A 14,883-nucleotide genomic window follows, 5' to 3' on the forward strand; every position below is an offset into this window, starting at 1 on the left:
GTGGCTCCTCTAAGCACTGCTATTCCAGTTCAGGCAGTGACAGAGCTAATCATGCTGCCAGGAGTGAAGATTTACAGTAACCCTGGGCTATGCCTTGTTCCTGGAATCTTCTGGTCCTTTGCTGTTGGCGCTTTGTGCAGTGATCGCTCCAACTCATGTTAACTTCATTCGTATTCTCAGACAAATTATCCACTGCACTTTATATAAAATCAGTTGGTATTCTTTATGCACTTTTACCTTTCTCCTTTGAGTTTTGAGCAGATGCTTTAGAAGCTCTGACTCAAATTTCTCCCGAGTTTCTGTGTTTGAGTTTTGCTCATAGTTAGATCTGTGTAAGTTGTACATTTTTATTTCTTCACCATGTGGATCATGGCATCCCTGAGTACCCACACCTAGAGCTGTGCACACTGGCTTGCATTTGGGGCCCAGCCACACTGTGTAAGTTGTACATTTTTATTTCTTCACCACGTGGATCATGGCATCCCTGAGTACCCACACCTAGAGCTGTGCACACTGGCTTGCATTTGGGGCCCAGCCACACTGAGGTGTGTTCATGGCAAATGGACTGATGGCTGGTCTCATAAAACCCTCAGCTGGTCACAACACCAAGAAATTAACAGCACGTTCCCCAGGAAACAGACCCAGAAGAGATCCCAAAAAGACATTTCTGAAGGGGATAATCTTAGATTTTTAACTTAAAAAAAAAAAGACATAATATTCAAAGAAAATTACTATTTGAACTCTTATTATATACACATATAGGGCTTCCTAGGTGTCCTAGTGGTAAATAACCCGCCTGCCAATGCAGGAGACCTAAGAGACACGGATTCGATTCTTGGGTCATGGAAGATCCCCTTGAGGAGGGCATGGCAACCAACTCCCGTATTCTTGCCTGGACAATCCCATAGGCAAAGGAACCTGGCAGTCTACAATCCATAGAATGGCAAAGAGTCGAACATGACTGAAGCGACTTAGCATGCATGCTGCTGCTGCTGCTGCTAAGTTGCTCAGTCATGTCCGACTCTGTGCGATCCCAGAGACGGCAGCCCACCAGGCTCCACCGTCCCTGGGATTCTCCAGGCAAGAACACTGGAGTGGGTTGCCATTTCCTTCTCCAATGCAGGAAAGTGAAAAGTGAAAAGTGAAAGGGAAGTCACTCAGTCGTGTCTGACTCTTAGTGACCCCGTGGACTGCAGCCTTCCAGGCTCCTCCGTCCATGGGATTTTCCAGGCAAGAGTACTGGAGTGTGGTGCCATTGCCTTCTCCGAGCATGCATGCATGTACATGTATTACCTATTAAAATTTTTAAGGCAATTTATGTTTTGAAAGTTATCTCCTTTTCTGGTTATTCTAAGTACTTACAAATAGATATGAATTTTATTATATAAATCTTTAGAACATTTATATGTGGGAGATCATCCATCTTCATTCACAAGTGAACAGAAAATTGGGCCTTAAAATGGATTCAATGCAGGACCTAGCACAGTGGGAGGGACCACTGTGATAAGCAGGTTGGCTTCTGCTTTGGATAAAACACAGATCTTTTGTTTCTATGTGGTTGTAAACCTGTGTCCAAGGACTTCTTGAAGAGAGTAAGGGAGAATATTTGTTGGGTTGGTTTATGATAGAGGCAGTGGTATTAGCAATGAGCTGGCCCGCATGGAAGGATCTCCCACAGTGGTCTGCTTACTTTGCTGCAAAGAGTAGGCAAGCATCATGCTTGTCTGGAGCCTGGCACCTCTGGTTTCTACTACTTATTTTCTAGGTTAACCCCAGATACTCAGTACCTTATTTTTATAAGCACAGTTCAACATTGGGTTGAAAGGTCTCCTCATTTGTTACAAAAGATAGCATTTTAAAGCAGTCTTCCCAGTTTTATTTATTGTAAACCTCTTTAAAAGAAAGAAGTCCCCATTACAGCATGTGTCATAGAAAGGTGGAAGATGGGAATCTTCAGATTGATGACACCTGGGGGGTCCTGTGTACAAATCCTGGGGGAAGGGTGCTGAGCTGGGAAGCTAATTTGCGAGCTTTTGTCCCTTTTTCACTTCAGCACGTCCTTGTGAGCTCTACTGCCGACCCATAGATGGCCACTTTTCCGAGAAAATGCTGGATGCTGTCATTGATGGTACCCCTTGCTTTGAAGGCGGCAACAGCAGAAATGTCTGTATTAATGGCATGTGTAAGGTATTGGGTATGTTTCCTTAATCTACAACTTTTATAAAATCGTGACTTTTTATTAATTTGGAAAGTTAAATGTTTTAATCTTTTGCTTTTGTGGTATTTGCATGTGGACTGGTATTTTTATACAGTCTGAGACAAGACTTTTCAGTGTTCATCAAGGTCACAGTTAGAAACCAAATGTCCTCCTGCTGTTGTCTTCGTTTCTTGAGCTGTTGACGCGCTCTGTGATATTTCAGGCATGGAGCTGAGCCAAATTGAAGAAGAATCAAATTATTCTTCTGAGGAATAATTCTTTGGAGGAATTATTAGGAAAAGGCAACTCGAATTATTTCAGTGGCTTTGAATTACTCATTGGTTACTTGCCAACAGTAAATTTGAGGAAAAACTAATAAACAACTCTATAGTGTTTTTCACAAAGCATTTTGATATTTAATTCACCTTGATCACCAACATGATCACCTTAGAAAGAGAGATGGCATGACAGATAATTATAAACCAGGTCTTCTGATATCAGTTTAACTTTTCACATTGACTCCATTAGGAAACTCTTGCCTTTATATAAATTACTTAGGTCTGATTTTTAATCAGACTCGGCATCACGGGCTCAATGGATATGGGTTAGAGCAAGCTCTGGGAGTTGGTGATAGACAGGGCAGCCTGGTGTGCTGCAGTCCATGGGGTCACAAGGAGTCAGACATGACTGAGTGACCAAACTGATTTTTTAATGCCTTTATATGTACAACCACTGAGGAATTTCTCCCATTGCTTACAGTCTATTTTGCAAGGAACTAAGGAACAAGTTTTGAGATCCAGTACTTGGTCATGAACCTCAGTTTAAAGAGGAGGTGTTTTGGGGACATCCCTGATGGTCCCATGATTAAGACTCAGTGCTTCCACAGCTGGGGGCACGGGTTTGATCCCTGGTCAGGGAACTAAGATCCCACATGCCATGCACCATGGCCAAAAATAAATGAAGAGAAGGTGTTTTTAATCAATGAAAGAAAAGCTATATGAAAATAACTAAGTGTTAGTAAAGCATAAGGGCTTGTTTTCTTCAAGAAAATTAGAGATACCAAGGGAACATTTCATGCTAAGATGAGCTGGATAAAGGACAGAAATGGTATGGACCTAACAGAAGCAGAAGATATTAAGAAGAGGTGGCAAGAATACACAGAAGAACTGTGCAAAAAAGATCTTCATAACCCAGATAATCACGATGGTATAATCACTCATCTAGAGCCAGGCATCCTGGAATGTGAAGTCAAGTGGGCCTTAGAAAGCATCACTACAAACAAAGCTAGTGGAGGTGATGGAATGCCAGTGGAGCTATTTCAAGTCCTTAAACATGATGCTGTGAAAGTGCTGCACTCAATATGCCAGCAAGTTTGGAAAACTCAGCAGTGGCCACAGAACTGGAAAAGGTCAGTTTTCATTCCAATCCCAAAGAAAAGCAATGCCAAAGAATGCTCAAACTACCGCACAATTGCACTCATCTCACACGCTAGTAAAGGAATGCTCAAAATTCTCCAAGCCAGGCTTCAGCAATACGTGAACTGTGAACTTCCAGATGTTCAAGCTGGTTTTAGAAAAGGCAGAGGAACCAGAGATCAAACTGCCAACATCTGCTGGATCATCGAAAAAGCAAAAGAGTTCCAGAAAAACATCTATTTCTGCTTTATTGACTACGCCAAAGCCTTTGACTGTGTGGATCACAACAAACTGTGGAAAATTCTGAAAGAGATGGGAATACCAGACCATCTGACCTGCCTCTTGAGAAACCTATATGCAGGTCAGGAAGCAACAGTTAGAACTGGACATGGAACAACAGACTGATTCCAAATGGGAAAAGGTATACATCAAGGCTGTATATTGTCACCCTGCTTGTTTAACTTATGTGCAGAACATCATGAGAAACACTGGGCTGGAAGAAGCACAAGCTGGAGTCAAGATTGCCGGGAGAAATATCAATAACCTGAGATATGCAGATGACACCACCCTTATGGCAGAAAGTGAGGAGGAACTAAAAGGCCTCTTGATGAAAGTGAAAGTGGAGAGTGAAAAAACTGGCTTAAAGCTCAACATTCAGAAAATGAAGATCATGGCATTCGGTCCCATCACTTCATGGGAAATAGATGGGGAAAGAGTGGAAACAGTGTCAGACTTTATTTTTTTGAGCTCCAAAATCACTGCAGATGGTGACTGCAGCCATGAAATTAAAAGACGCTTACTCCTTGGAAGGAAAGTTATGACCAACCTAGATAGCATATTCAAAAGCAGAGATATTACTTTGCCAACAAAGGTCCATCTTGTCAAGGCTATGGTTTTTCCATTGGTCATGTATGGATATGAGAGTTGGTCTGTGAAGAAGGCTGAGCGCCGAAGAATTGATGCTTTTGAACTGTGGTGTTGGAGAAGACTGTTGAGTGTCCCTGGGACTGCAAGGAGATCCAACCAGTCCATTCTGAAGGAGATCAGCCCTGGGATTTCTTTGGAAGGAATGATGCTAAAGTTGAAACTCCAGTACTTTGGCCACCTCATGCGAAGAGTTGACTCATTGGAAAAGACTCTGATGCTGGGAGGGATTGGGGGCAGGAGGAGAAGGGGATGACAGAGGATGAGATGGCTGGATGGGGTCACTGACTTGATGGACGTGAGTCTGAGTGAACTCCGGGAGTTGGTGATGGACCGGGAGGCCTGGCGTGCTGCAATTCATGGGGTCGCAAAGAGTCGGACACGACTGAGCAACTGAACTGAAGGGCTTAGTGCTTAGGCTCTAGAATCTGAACCCAGTACCACTATTTCCAAGATGTGTAACTGTATACATCTTTTTAAGACTCATTTATCTTTCATAGAATTGAGATATTAACATATTTTTAGATTAAATAGAGTTTTATATGTAAAGCCCTTAACAGAGCCCATGGCACACCAAAAACTCTTAATGTATTTTACTCATTTTTGCAAGTAATTGTCACAGTTTTTCCACTGGACTGAGTTATCACCATGAGACGATCCTGGCCGTCAGTGTTTAGCACCCTGGGAAGGTGAATTTATCACCCTGCAGGTGCTGATGGACTTATTCCAGTCCTGACCAAGGCACAGGGAGGCAGTGTATGTTTCCCAGGACTGAGTGAGCTAACAGCAGGTCATAATCGGACTCTAAATTAGAAGGAACTCAGGCAAAATTCTCTTCCTGACACACTAATTACCATTGTAGCTGCAAAGAGCCAAAAATAATTAATATATTTTAGGTTAGGTCTGTTCCCCAGAGTGGGAAAAAGTTTGGCTAATTTAGGCCCCAACAGCCCCATGGCCATTTAATACAGTGGTTTTCTGGTCTGGCTGCCTATTAGAATCAGCTGGAGAGCTTTTAAAACCCATACTGATATCTGGCTCTATCTCCCCCCTATTAATTCAGAAATCACCTGGATGTGGAGACTAGGCGTTCGTATTTTTAAGACTCCTCAGGTGATTGCCATATGCTGTTAGGGCTGAGAACTTTAGTCATCAAGAAATGAATGTGATGCTAAAATTATCTTTTAGACCTAAATACTTTTGCCTGTATAGAGACTGTCTTTAGCTTTTGATGGAAAAAGCAAGTAGTTTGAACAGAAACATAAGGGGTGTAGGATATCTCTCTTGAAGCCAATTAAATCAGCTTAATAGAATAAGTCAGATTCTCTCAGCTTGCTTTTTTCTTTCTAGAAACCAGTTAAGGTCTTTTAGAAACATTAATTACTTTATATCTATACCACACTGAGATAAGTTTTTAAGCTGAGAAATTATGTCAAATCAAATTTACCTTAATAGCCTGAATGCAGTTTATCTTTTAAAGATCCAAATTGTAGTTATTTTCAGCTTTTGTTAGTCTTGTTATTCATTTACTACAGTTTTTTTCAAAGGGAACTGAACATGTATTGAAAGGAAAAGTTATACCATCAGAAAAAAATGTATATGGTATCTGATTCATCTTTGTGTATATGAAAATGCTTGCTTATGGTCATATAAATACCTGCTATAGTTGCTTATACTCATATATTTAGCTATTTTGAAATAATGATGTTTGCCACCATTTTGGCATGTTAGATTTGCAGATTTTGTTGTCAAGGGGATTATTGAATGTTGATCAGAACTGAATTTTTTTAGGAGAAGTAACTCTGCGTTCCTCTCCCATTTTTTTAAACCTGTCCTGAATTTCTAAGCTTCTTTTTTTTTCTATTTATTGGATTTTTTTCTACTATTTCATTTACCCTCTGTATCTACACAAGACTAAGATTTTAAGTGGTATTTGCAGTAAATTATTTTCTCCTGTCCTTTTTTGGGAAAGATTTACACTCACCTTCTGCTAGATTTTTTAGCGTTAATGGATACAGCATCCTCAGAGTTCTTTCTCGTTTAAAAATATGTATAAATTTGCTTTTTTCTTGAAGGACACTTGACTGGGTACAAAATTTGGGGCATCACACTGTCTTTCCCCCTAAATTTTGTAAATATTGCTCTTCTCTCTTCTGCTGTTGAATTCTCATATGAAGTACAGGGCTGGGCTAATATCTCTCCCTAGGTAACTTGGTATCTTCCTTTCTTTTTATGTAATTTACTTTTTATTGAAGTATAGTTGACTTACAGTGTTTCAGGTATTTAGCAAAGTAATTCAGTATGCTGTGCTGTGCTATGCATAGTTGTTCAGTTATGTCCAACTCTTTGCCACCCCATGGGCTGTAACCTGTCAGGCTCCTCTGTTCATGGAGATTCTCCAGGCAAGAATACTGGAGTGGGTTGCCATGCCCTCCTCCAGGGAATCTTCCCAACCCAGGGATTGAACCCAGATCTCCCACATTACAGGTAGATACTCTCTGAGCCACCAGGGAAGCCCAAGAATACTGGAGTCAGTAGCCTATGCCTTCTTCAGGGGATCTTCCGGACCCAGGAATCAAACTGGGGTCTCCTGTATTGTAGGAGGGTTCTTTACCAGCTGAGTTACCAGGGAATGAATATATATATATATATATATATATATATATATATATATGCTTTTTCAGATTCTTATCCACTATAGGTTATTACAAGGTATTGAATATTGTTCCTTGTGCTGAATAGTAGGTAGAGATCAATAGGTAGCATCTATACAGTAGCTTATTGTTTATGTATTTCATTTAGGGTAGTATGTATCTGTTAATCTCAGATCCCTAATTTATCCCTCTAGCCTCTTTCCCTTTTGGTAGCTAAGTTTGTTTTCTGTGTCTGTGAGTCTATTTCTGTTTCATAAATAAGTTACTTTGTATCATTTTTGTTGATTCCACATATAAGTGATATCATGGTATTTGTCTTTCTCTAACTTACGTCACTTATATGACAATCTCTAGGTCCATCGATATGGCTGCAAGTGACATTATTTCATTCTTCTTTGCATGCGTGTTTCTTCATATGTCCAACTCTTTGCGACACTATGGACTGTAGCCTGCCAGGCTCCTCTGTCCATGGGATTCTCTAGTCAAGAATATTGGAGTGGATTGCCATTCCCTTTTCCAGGGGATCTTCCTGACCCAGGGATCAAACCTGTTATGTCTCCTGAATTGCAGGCCAGTTCTTTACTACTAGCGCCCCCTGGTCTGAGTGATATTCCATTGTACATATACACCACATTGTCTTTATCCATTCATTTATTGATGGACATTTAGGTTGCTTCCACACCTTGACTACTATAAATAATGTTGCTATGAATACTGGGGTTCATGTGTCTTTTTGAGTTAGAGTTTCTCTGGATATATGTACAAGAATAGGATTATTGGATCATTTGGCAACTCTATTTTTAGCTTTTAAAGGAATCTCTGTAGTGTTCTCCAGAGTGGCTGCACCAATTTGCATTCCCACCAATGATGTAGGATGGTTACCTTTTCTCTGCACCCTCTCCAGCATTTATTATTTGTAGACTTTTCAATGATGGCCATTCTGACCAGTGTAAGGTGATGCCTCATTGTAGTTTTGATTTGCATTTGGCTAATTAGTGACGTTGAGTGTATTTTCATGTACTTATTGGCTATCTGTTTATCTTCTTTGAGAAATGTCTATTTAGGTCTTCTATTTTGTTATTTTATTTATTTATTTTTGCTGTTGAGCTGTATAAGCTGTTTGCTTATTTTAGAAATTAGTCCCTTGTCAGTTGCCTCATTTACTAATATTTTTTCCCATTCCATAGGTTGTCTTTTCATTTTCTTTATGGTTTCCTTTGCTGTGCAAAAGCTTTTAAGTTTAATATGGTCCCATTTGTTTATTTTTGCTCTTGTTTCCATTACTCTAGGAGATGGATCCAAAATAATATTGCTGTGATTTATGTCAAAGAGTATTCTGCCTATGTTTTCCTCTAGGAGTTTTTGAGTATCTGGTCTTACACTTAGGTCTTTAATCCACATTGAGTTTATTTTTGTATATGATATTAGAGAATGTTCTAATTTCACTCTTTTACATGTAGCTGTCGAGTTTTCTCAGCATCACTTATTGAAGAGTCTTTTCCCCATTGCATAATCTTGCCTCCTTTTTCATGTTAACTGACCATAAATGCATGGGTTTATTTCTAGCCTTTCTATTCTCTGAACTTCTAAGCTTATTTATCACAGATACAAATTTAAACAATGACTTTCAGGATGTCATTTATTTTTAATCACAAGTATGACATGCAATAAGCTTTTAAATATATGAACAGATATTCCCACCCCTCTTCCTGCTATCCCAGCTTTGCAGTCTTACCTGCTGTCTTAAGACAGGATACCAATCTTCCAGATCACTCACCCTTTTGGTAACCAGTTCTCTGACTTTCAGTTCCTTTGCTCTTCCCTTTTCTCCCAGTCAGTGCAGCTTTGGCTTCATTTCCTTCCCAAACAGCCTTGATGCCTTGAACTGTCATATCAACCATCCCTTGATCTTCTCTTAGCCATCCATCAGCCTCTCACCCTAGGACCCTGATTCTGATCAACCCACCATAATGATTTTTGCTCTTATAATAAGTTTACTGTACACTTCTTAAAATAATAATTTGCCTTTGTGAATTCCCTTATAAATTAGTGTCTTTTACCCCCACTGAGTCCTCAGGCTTCCCTGACAGTCTTCCCACCTGTCGTAAATTAGCTTCCCTTCTCATTGCTCTCACAATCTTTCTGACTCCTCTTTGTTCTCTGTCATGGCCATTTTGGCCAACTCAGTGATTGGCTGAACACCCAGGTGGCAATTTCTCTGGGCCAAATATCTCTCCAGAAGACCAGATCCAGGCTCCTGACCCTCAGTGTTATGGTAAGAAAGTATTACTGCTGCTGTCCCATTTGTTAAAGGACAATGTCATTTACCTGTTCTCAGTTAAGCGTAACTGGCCCTATCTTCACACTAAAGTTCCATTGGCTGGGAATGAATCTCATCTTGGAACCAGGCATTCTTCCAGTCTCTGCCTTTGCCAAGGGACTGCAGAAAGAAATAATGACATTCTCAGTGGATTAGGTCAAGGCACCAGTTGGTATTTCAGTCTTGTTATATGAGAATTTCCTAAGTAAAACAGTGTTAACTCATGATGAAAAAATGAGAATTAGGTAAGAAAATATGTTACTTATTTACTTACATAGGAGTAAAAGCCCCACTGAAAGACTGGGACCTGATTTCTCTATGTAATACTCAAGATAGGATACTCTTCAGTTCAGATGACAGGGCCAAGAATTGGTGATACACCTCTGCACAGGAAAGGAAATAGCCATCAGAGTAAAGAGGCAACCTACAGAATGGGAGAAAAATTTGCATACTATATATAAAATAAGAAGTTAATATCTAAAACATATGAGAAACTCCTACAATTCAATAGCAGAAAAATAACCTGATTTAAAAATGAACAAAAGACTTGAATAGACATTTCTCCAAAGAAGATATGCAAATGGCCAACAGATATGTGAAAAGGTGCTCAACATCATTAAACATGAGAAATACAAGTGAAACTCATGAGCTATCACCTCACAGCTGTTAGGATGGCTGTTACCAACACATATGAGATAGTGAGTATTGGTGTGGATGTGGAGAAATTGGAATCCTGTGCACCGTTGGTGGGAATGTACAGTGATGCAGCCACTATGGAAAAAAATAAAAAAATTAAAAATAATTTAGTTTTAATTAAATTAAAATATTTAATTTTAATTAAATTTAAATATTTAATTTTGATTAAATTAAAATACTTAGATACATATTTAACTTTAATTAAATTTAAATATTTAGTTTGTGATTAAAATTTAATTTTTACCGTAAGACCTAACAATTCCAGTTCTAGGTATATATCCAAAGGAATGAAATCAGGATCTTAAAATGATATCTGGACTTCCAAGTTCATAGTGACATTATTCACACTAGTCAAGATATGGATGGAAACAACCCAGATGTTCATCAATAAATGAATGGATAAAGAAAATGTGGTATATGCATATCATAGAATATTGTTCAACTTTAAAAAAGAAGTAAATTCTGTCATTTTGGCAATATGAATGAGCCTAGGAACGTTATGCTAAGTGAAACAGGTCAATCGCAGAAGGACAAATGCTTCAAGATTCCACATATAGGAGAATCTAAAATAGTCAAACTCACTGAGGCAGAGAACAGTGGTTGCTAAGGGAACAATGGAGGGTTGCTGTTCAACAAGTATAAAGTTTCATTTACGCAAGATGAATATGGCTTGAGCTTTGCTATACAATGTATTGCCTGTGGTTAACAACACTCTATTGTTCCCTTAAAAACTTATGAAATGGGTAGATCTCATGTTAAGTGTTCTTACCATACACACAAAAAAAGGGACACAAGAAAACTTTTGGATCAGATGGATATGTCTATTGCCTTAATTGTGACGATGGTTTCACAGGTGTTTGTATGAGTCCAAACTCATCAAATTATAAAATTAAATATATATAGTATTTTACATATCAGCTACACCCCAAGAAAGCTGTTTAAAAAAAAAAAAGAAATAGTGATAGGAAATTAGAGTGATTTCCTTTTGTAAAGAAATGCAGCCTGTGGGGTGGCTGTCTGACCTCCTAAGAGTCACCGGGAGGAGAGCCTTCCTGGAGTCGTTGTTGCATTGGTGGCAGCAGCACAGCCCACTCTGACCTGCTGAAGGCAGAAAGACAGTGTTATCCATCGTAGCCCTGTTGCCAGATCACAGGGCACGGAAGAAAGGGATGTCTGTTCATTTTTCCTTGAGAGCCTTACAGGTTCTGTGTAGTCAGGAGGATGGGCTTCCACCTTCCAAGCCTTCGGTTCTGTACTCAGTTCAGCGTTGACTGTGCTGTGCGCGGCTGCTGGAGGAGCAGAGGGTGAAGTCTCCACCAGCACCATGTGCTGTGCTCTGGGTCAGCATCTGACGGGGGTGTGTTTCCTTCCCCACCCCTGCCCCCCGAGGGATGCAGGCAGATATTGGTGGAGGAGAAAGATGCGCTCGAGGTGTTTGTTTTTCTGAACTTCTTTCCTTTTTCTTCATGTTTTCCCACTATTTTTTGGCACTCCATGCTGCTTGCAGGCTCTTAGTTCCCCAACCAAGGATTTCACCCATGGCCCCTACAGTGGAAACTCAGAGTCTTAATCACTGGACCACCAGGGAAGTCCCTCTTCATATTTTTTAATCCATTCCCCTCTTGGTACAGATGTTTAAAAACACTTTACTATGTTGCAAAGTATGTTTCCCTGGCTCATTCCAAATTAGTGAAGAAATGAAGTCGCTGGGAATAGGATGTGTAAAGTTTAGCTTATTAGAAGATGATCAAGCTTGACATAAATACATCACTTGTGAAGGGCTGGCATTTTACCTATAGCCACTAAAGGCACATATCCAGACTGTTTCTTTCCTTTCCATCGTGATTAGTGTGATTGAGTTTTTTAAATCTCTTAGCATTTTGTGCGGAGAAGGCAATGGCACCCCACTCCAGTACTCTTGCCTGAAAAATCCCATGGATGGAGGAGCCTGGTGGGCTTCCGTCTATGGGGTCGCACAGAGTTGGACACAACTGAAGCGACTTAGCAGCAGCAGCATTTTGTGTTTCCCAATTGAGTCAAGTGGCACAATCTTCAAACATAAAGAACGTCAGAGATGGTTAAACTGAGGAATGGTGCCATTTTCTATCTGTGGGCATTCATCCTCTATTTAGCTAGTGGAGGGAGAATATATTTAAAGACCTAAATGGTTATTCCTTTCAGGTGATTCAAGGTGGCTTTAAAGTAAGAAAGGAACTTATCTTTGAGAGAGAGAAAAAAACTACTTGGGCACAATTCTTCTTCCCAAACAGAAAAGACAAATCCCACTAAGAGATTATGGTGTGTTTTTCCCTTTTTCTATCATTGAAATGTGGTTAAGGAATACAAGCCATAGAAAAGAGCCAGCAACAAAGGACTTCAGCGGAAGCTCACGTGTTTCATGACTTTCCATCTGAATGTTACCATTCTTGGCTATCTGATGCCACCAAACACCCCAAGTTTAATATTCTCCTTTCCAGTATGGATATTGGATGGGAAAGACTTGGTTGTACTGGTAGGCAGAGGAGAAGGAAGATGGAGAGGGAAGGATGATGGCTGGGAAGGACCAACAGACAGAACACTGAGAAAGGATCGGGTCCAGGGCACATGAGCAAGATTAGTCCTGGCTCAGGGGAGAAACAACCAGTTTCTCCTGTGTAGTTGGAAGGAAGGAGGTCAGGATGGCTGGGATACTATAAGTGTGACGTGTAGTAGGGGCTGGGGTCATAGGAGGCTCCCAAGAGTCTGATGTGGGTCTGCACGGCCGAGATCTCATCCTGTGTGGGACTGGAGTGGTCTCAGCATGAAACCAGGAAAGTAAAGGGAGTGAACAACTGACTATAGGTGACAATGACTATAGCCATTGCATCATCCCTGGGAATCTCATTAGAGAGGAGAGGGCATGAGGTTTGCACATCTGAAAGAGATTCGCTGCTCCAATGACTCTTGATTCCAAGACGTTTTTCACTGTTTTGTTTTTGAAACTGTTTTCAATTCTGCTTCTGGCTCAGGGGAAACCGCAGACCCATTCAGTGCACATCTCGTTTCCCTCTAAGCAGTGTTTCCTTTATCATCAGTGGATGCTTTGAGTATTGCTCTGGCCGCCACCAGGAAAAGGAAATGTGTTTTTATAGACTCCATTTCTATTCTTTATTCTTCTTTGTGCCATGTACTGGAGAAGGAAATAGCAACCCACTCCAGTATTCCTGCCTAGAGAATCCCATGGGCAGAGGAGCCTGGTAGGTTACAATCCTTGGGCTTGCAAGAGTCGGACATGACTTAGAGACTAAACCGCCACCACCAACTGCCATGTACAAGTCAGTGGTCAGTATTTCTGTGTCCTAATCCATGTGAGTTAGTGTTTTAGGGCACTTTCCAGTTGTTTCTTGGACACCAAGTATGTATCTTGGCCACCAACTCTGTAGTCAATACTTGATATAGGAACAATGACTAGCGTGTACATTTTGTATGTAACATAACAAGTGTAAAACACATCTACCTGTCGTCAGCCCTGATCTCATCCAGAGCAAAGGGGAAAGAAGAGTCAGAGGTCCAGGGCAGCCGTGGCATCTCCTGCCCGTGTCACTCACCCTTAACCTCTCTTCTTCGCAGATGGTCGGCTGCGATTATGAGATCGACTCCAACGCCACAGAGGACCGCTGTGGTGTGTGCCTTGGGGATGGCTCAGCCTGCCAGACTGTGAAGAAGATGTTTAAGCAGAAAGAAGGATCTGGTAATAAACAAATAATTTCAGTGGCAGGGGACTGAGGATGAAGGTCAAGATGGAGTACTATTTTTTTTTTTTTAGCAGATTGTAACTTTTTAAGCAGATTGTAACTTTCACAGAATTCAAAATAGATATAGCCTTGACTACAAAGGCTCCTTGGCAGTTGTAGAAAAGGGATTGATTGCTAAGTGACTGCAGGAAGCATTACTTTGCACTAGGGATTTAAGATGGTTGAGTGGCTGCCCACAGGACCAGGTTTAATAGTGTGATCCCTGGGAGAGGATCCAGGGCTGAAGGCCAGTGGACCAAGACCTGAGGGAGAGAAGGGATGAAAAGTTGGTGGAGGAGGATGCAGACATGGGGCAGGTTCCATAATTGAGAGCAGAGAAGCCAACAGTGGGTTTAAAGGCAGAAGAATCAGGATGTAGCTTTAGGACCAGAGGAGAAGCAAGGCAGGGTTACTTCAATTTGCTCTTATTCCCAATCCCTTCCCATAAGAGGGTCTCTCCCAGTGGTGCCTTAAGTCTCTCCAGGTGGCTTCTCCCAGCTAACATGCCCTCCTTACCCACACCCCACCCTTACTTCTCCATGATTACCTTTTTTGAGATTTCTTCCTTTAACAGCTTCAGGGTACTAATGATCTTTGGGGTTGGAGAGCTCATCACCCTCGCTCCTCCCCAGAAATAACCAGACAGGAAGGGAGTGTCATTAAGCCAGTTACATTATATGGGAGCCAGTATGGAAGTTGTTATACTTCAGAATTTTCCCTGCCCAGGAGAGAAGGAGTTGAGACAGTACAAGGCAGCTCTCATCAATCATTGCTTGAGGCTACTCTGGGGAGGTAAGGGGTCCAGTGGTTGATTCTCTGGATTCCAAGGAAAGCAGATGCTGGGAGTAGGGAGGCCAGTGTGCTCCACCCAGGTAGAGATGGGACAGTACCCCTGTGTCCGGGC

At 41.0% G+C, this 14,883-nt stretch overlaps 1 protein-coding gene across 1 annotated transcript in view; it reads left to right on the forward strand.

Moving 5' to 3' along the window:
• ADAMTS12 (ADAM metallopeptidase with thrombospondin type 1 motif 12) overlaps positions 1 to 14,883 on the forward strand; it is a 392,866-nt gene that overhangs the window by 254,512 nt on the left and 123,471 nt on the right. Inside the window, exons 13-14 of the mRNA XM_019982926.2 lie at positions 2,054 to 2,187; positions 13,816 to 13,936. Of these exons, the coding sequence (XP_019838485.2) occupies positions 2,054 to 2,187; positions 13,816 to 13,936 (255 nt within the window). The remainder of the gene's footprint in view (positions 1 to 2,053; positions 2,188 to 13,815; positions 13,937 to 14,883) is intronic.

The sequence above is a fragment of the Bos indicus genome, chromosome 20, assembly GCF_029378745.1.
Source record: "Bos indicus isolate NIAB-ARS_2022 breed Sahiwal x Tharparkar chromosome 20, NIAB-ARS_B.indTharparkar_mat_pri_1.0, whole genome shotgun sequence".
Lineage (NCBI taxonomy): Eukaryota > Metazoa > Chordata > Mammalia > Artiodactyla > Bovidae > Bos > Bos indicus.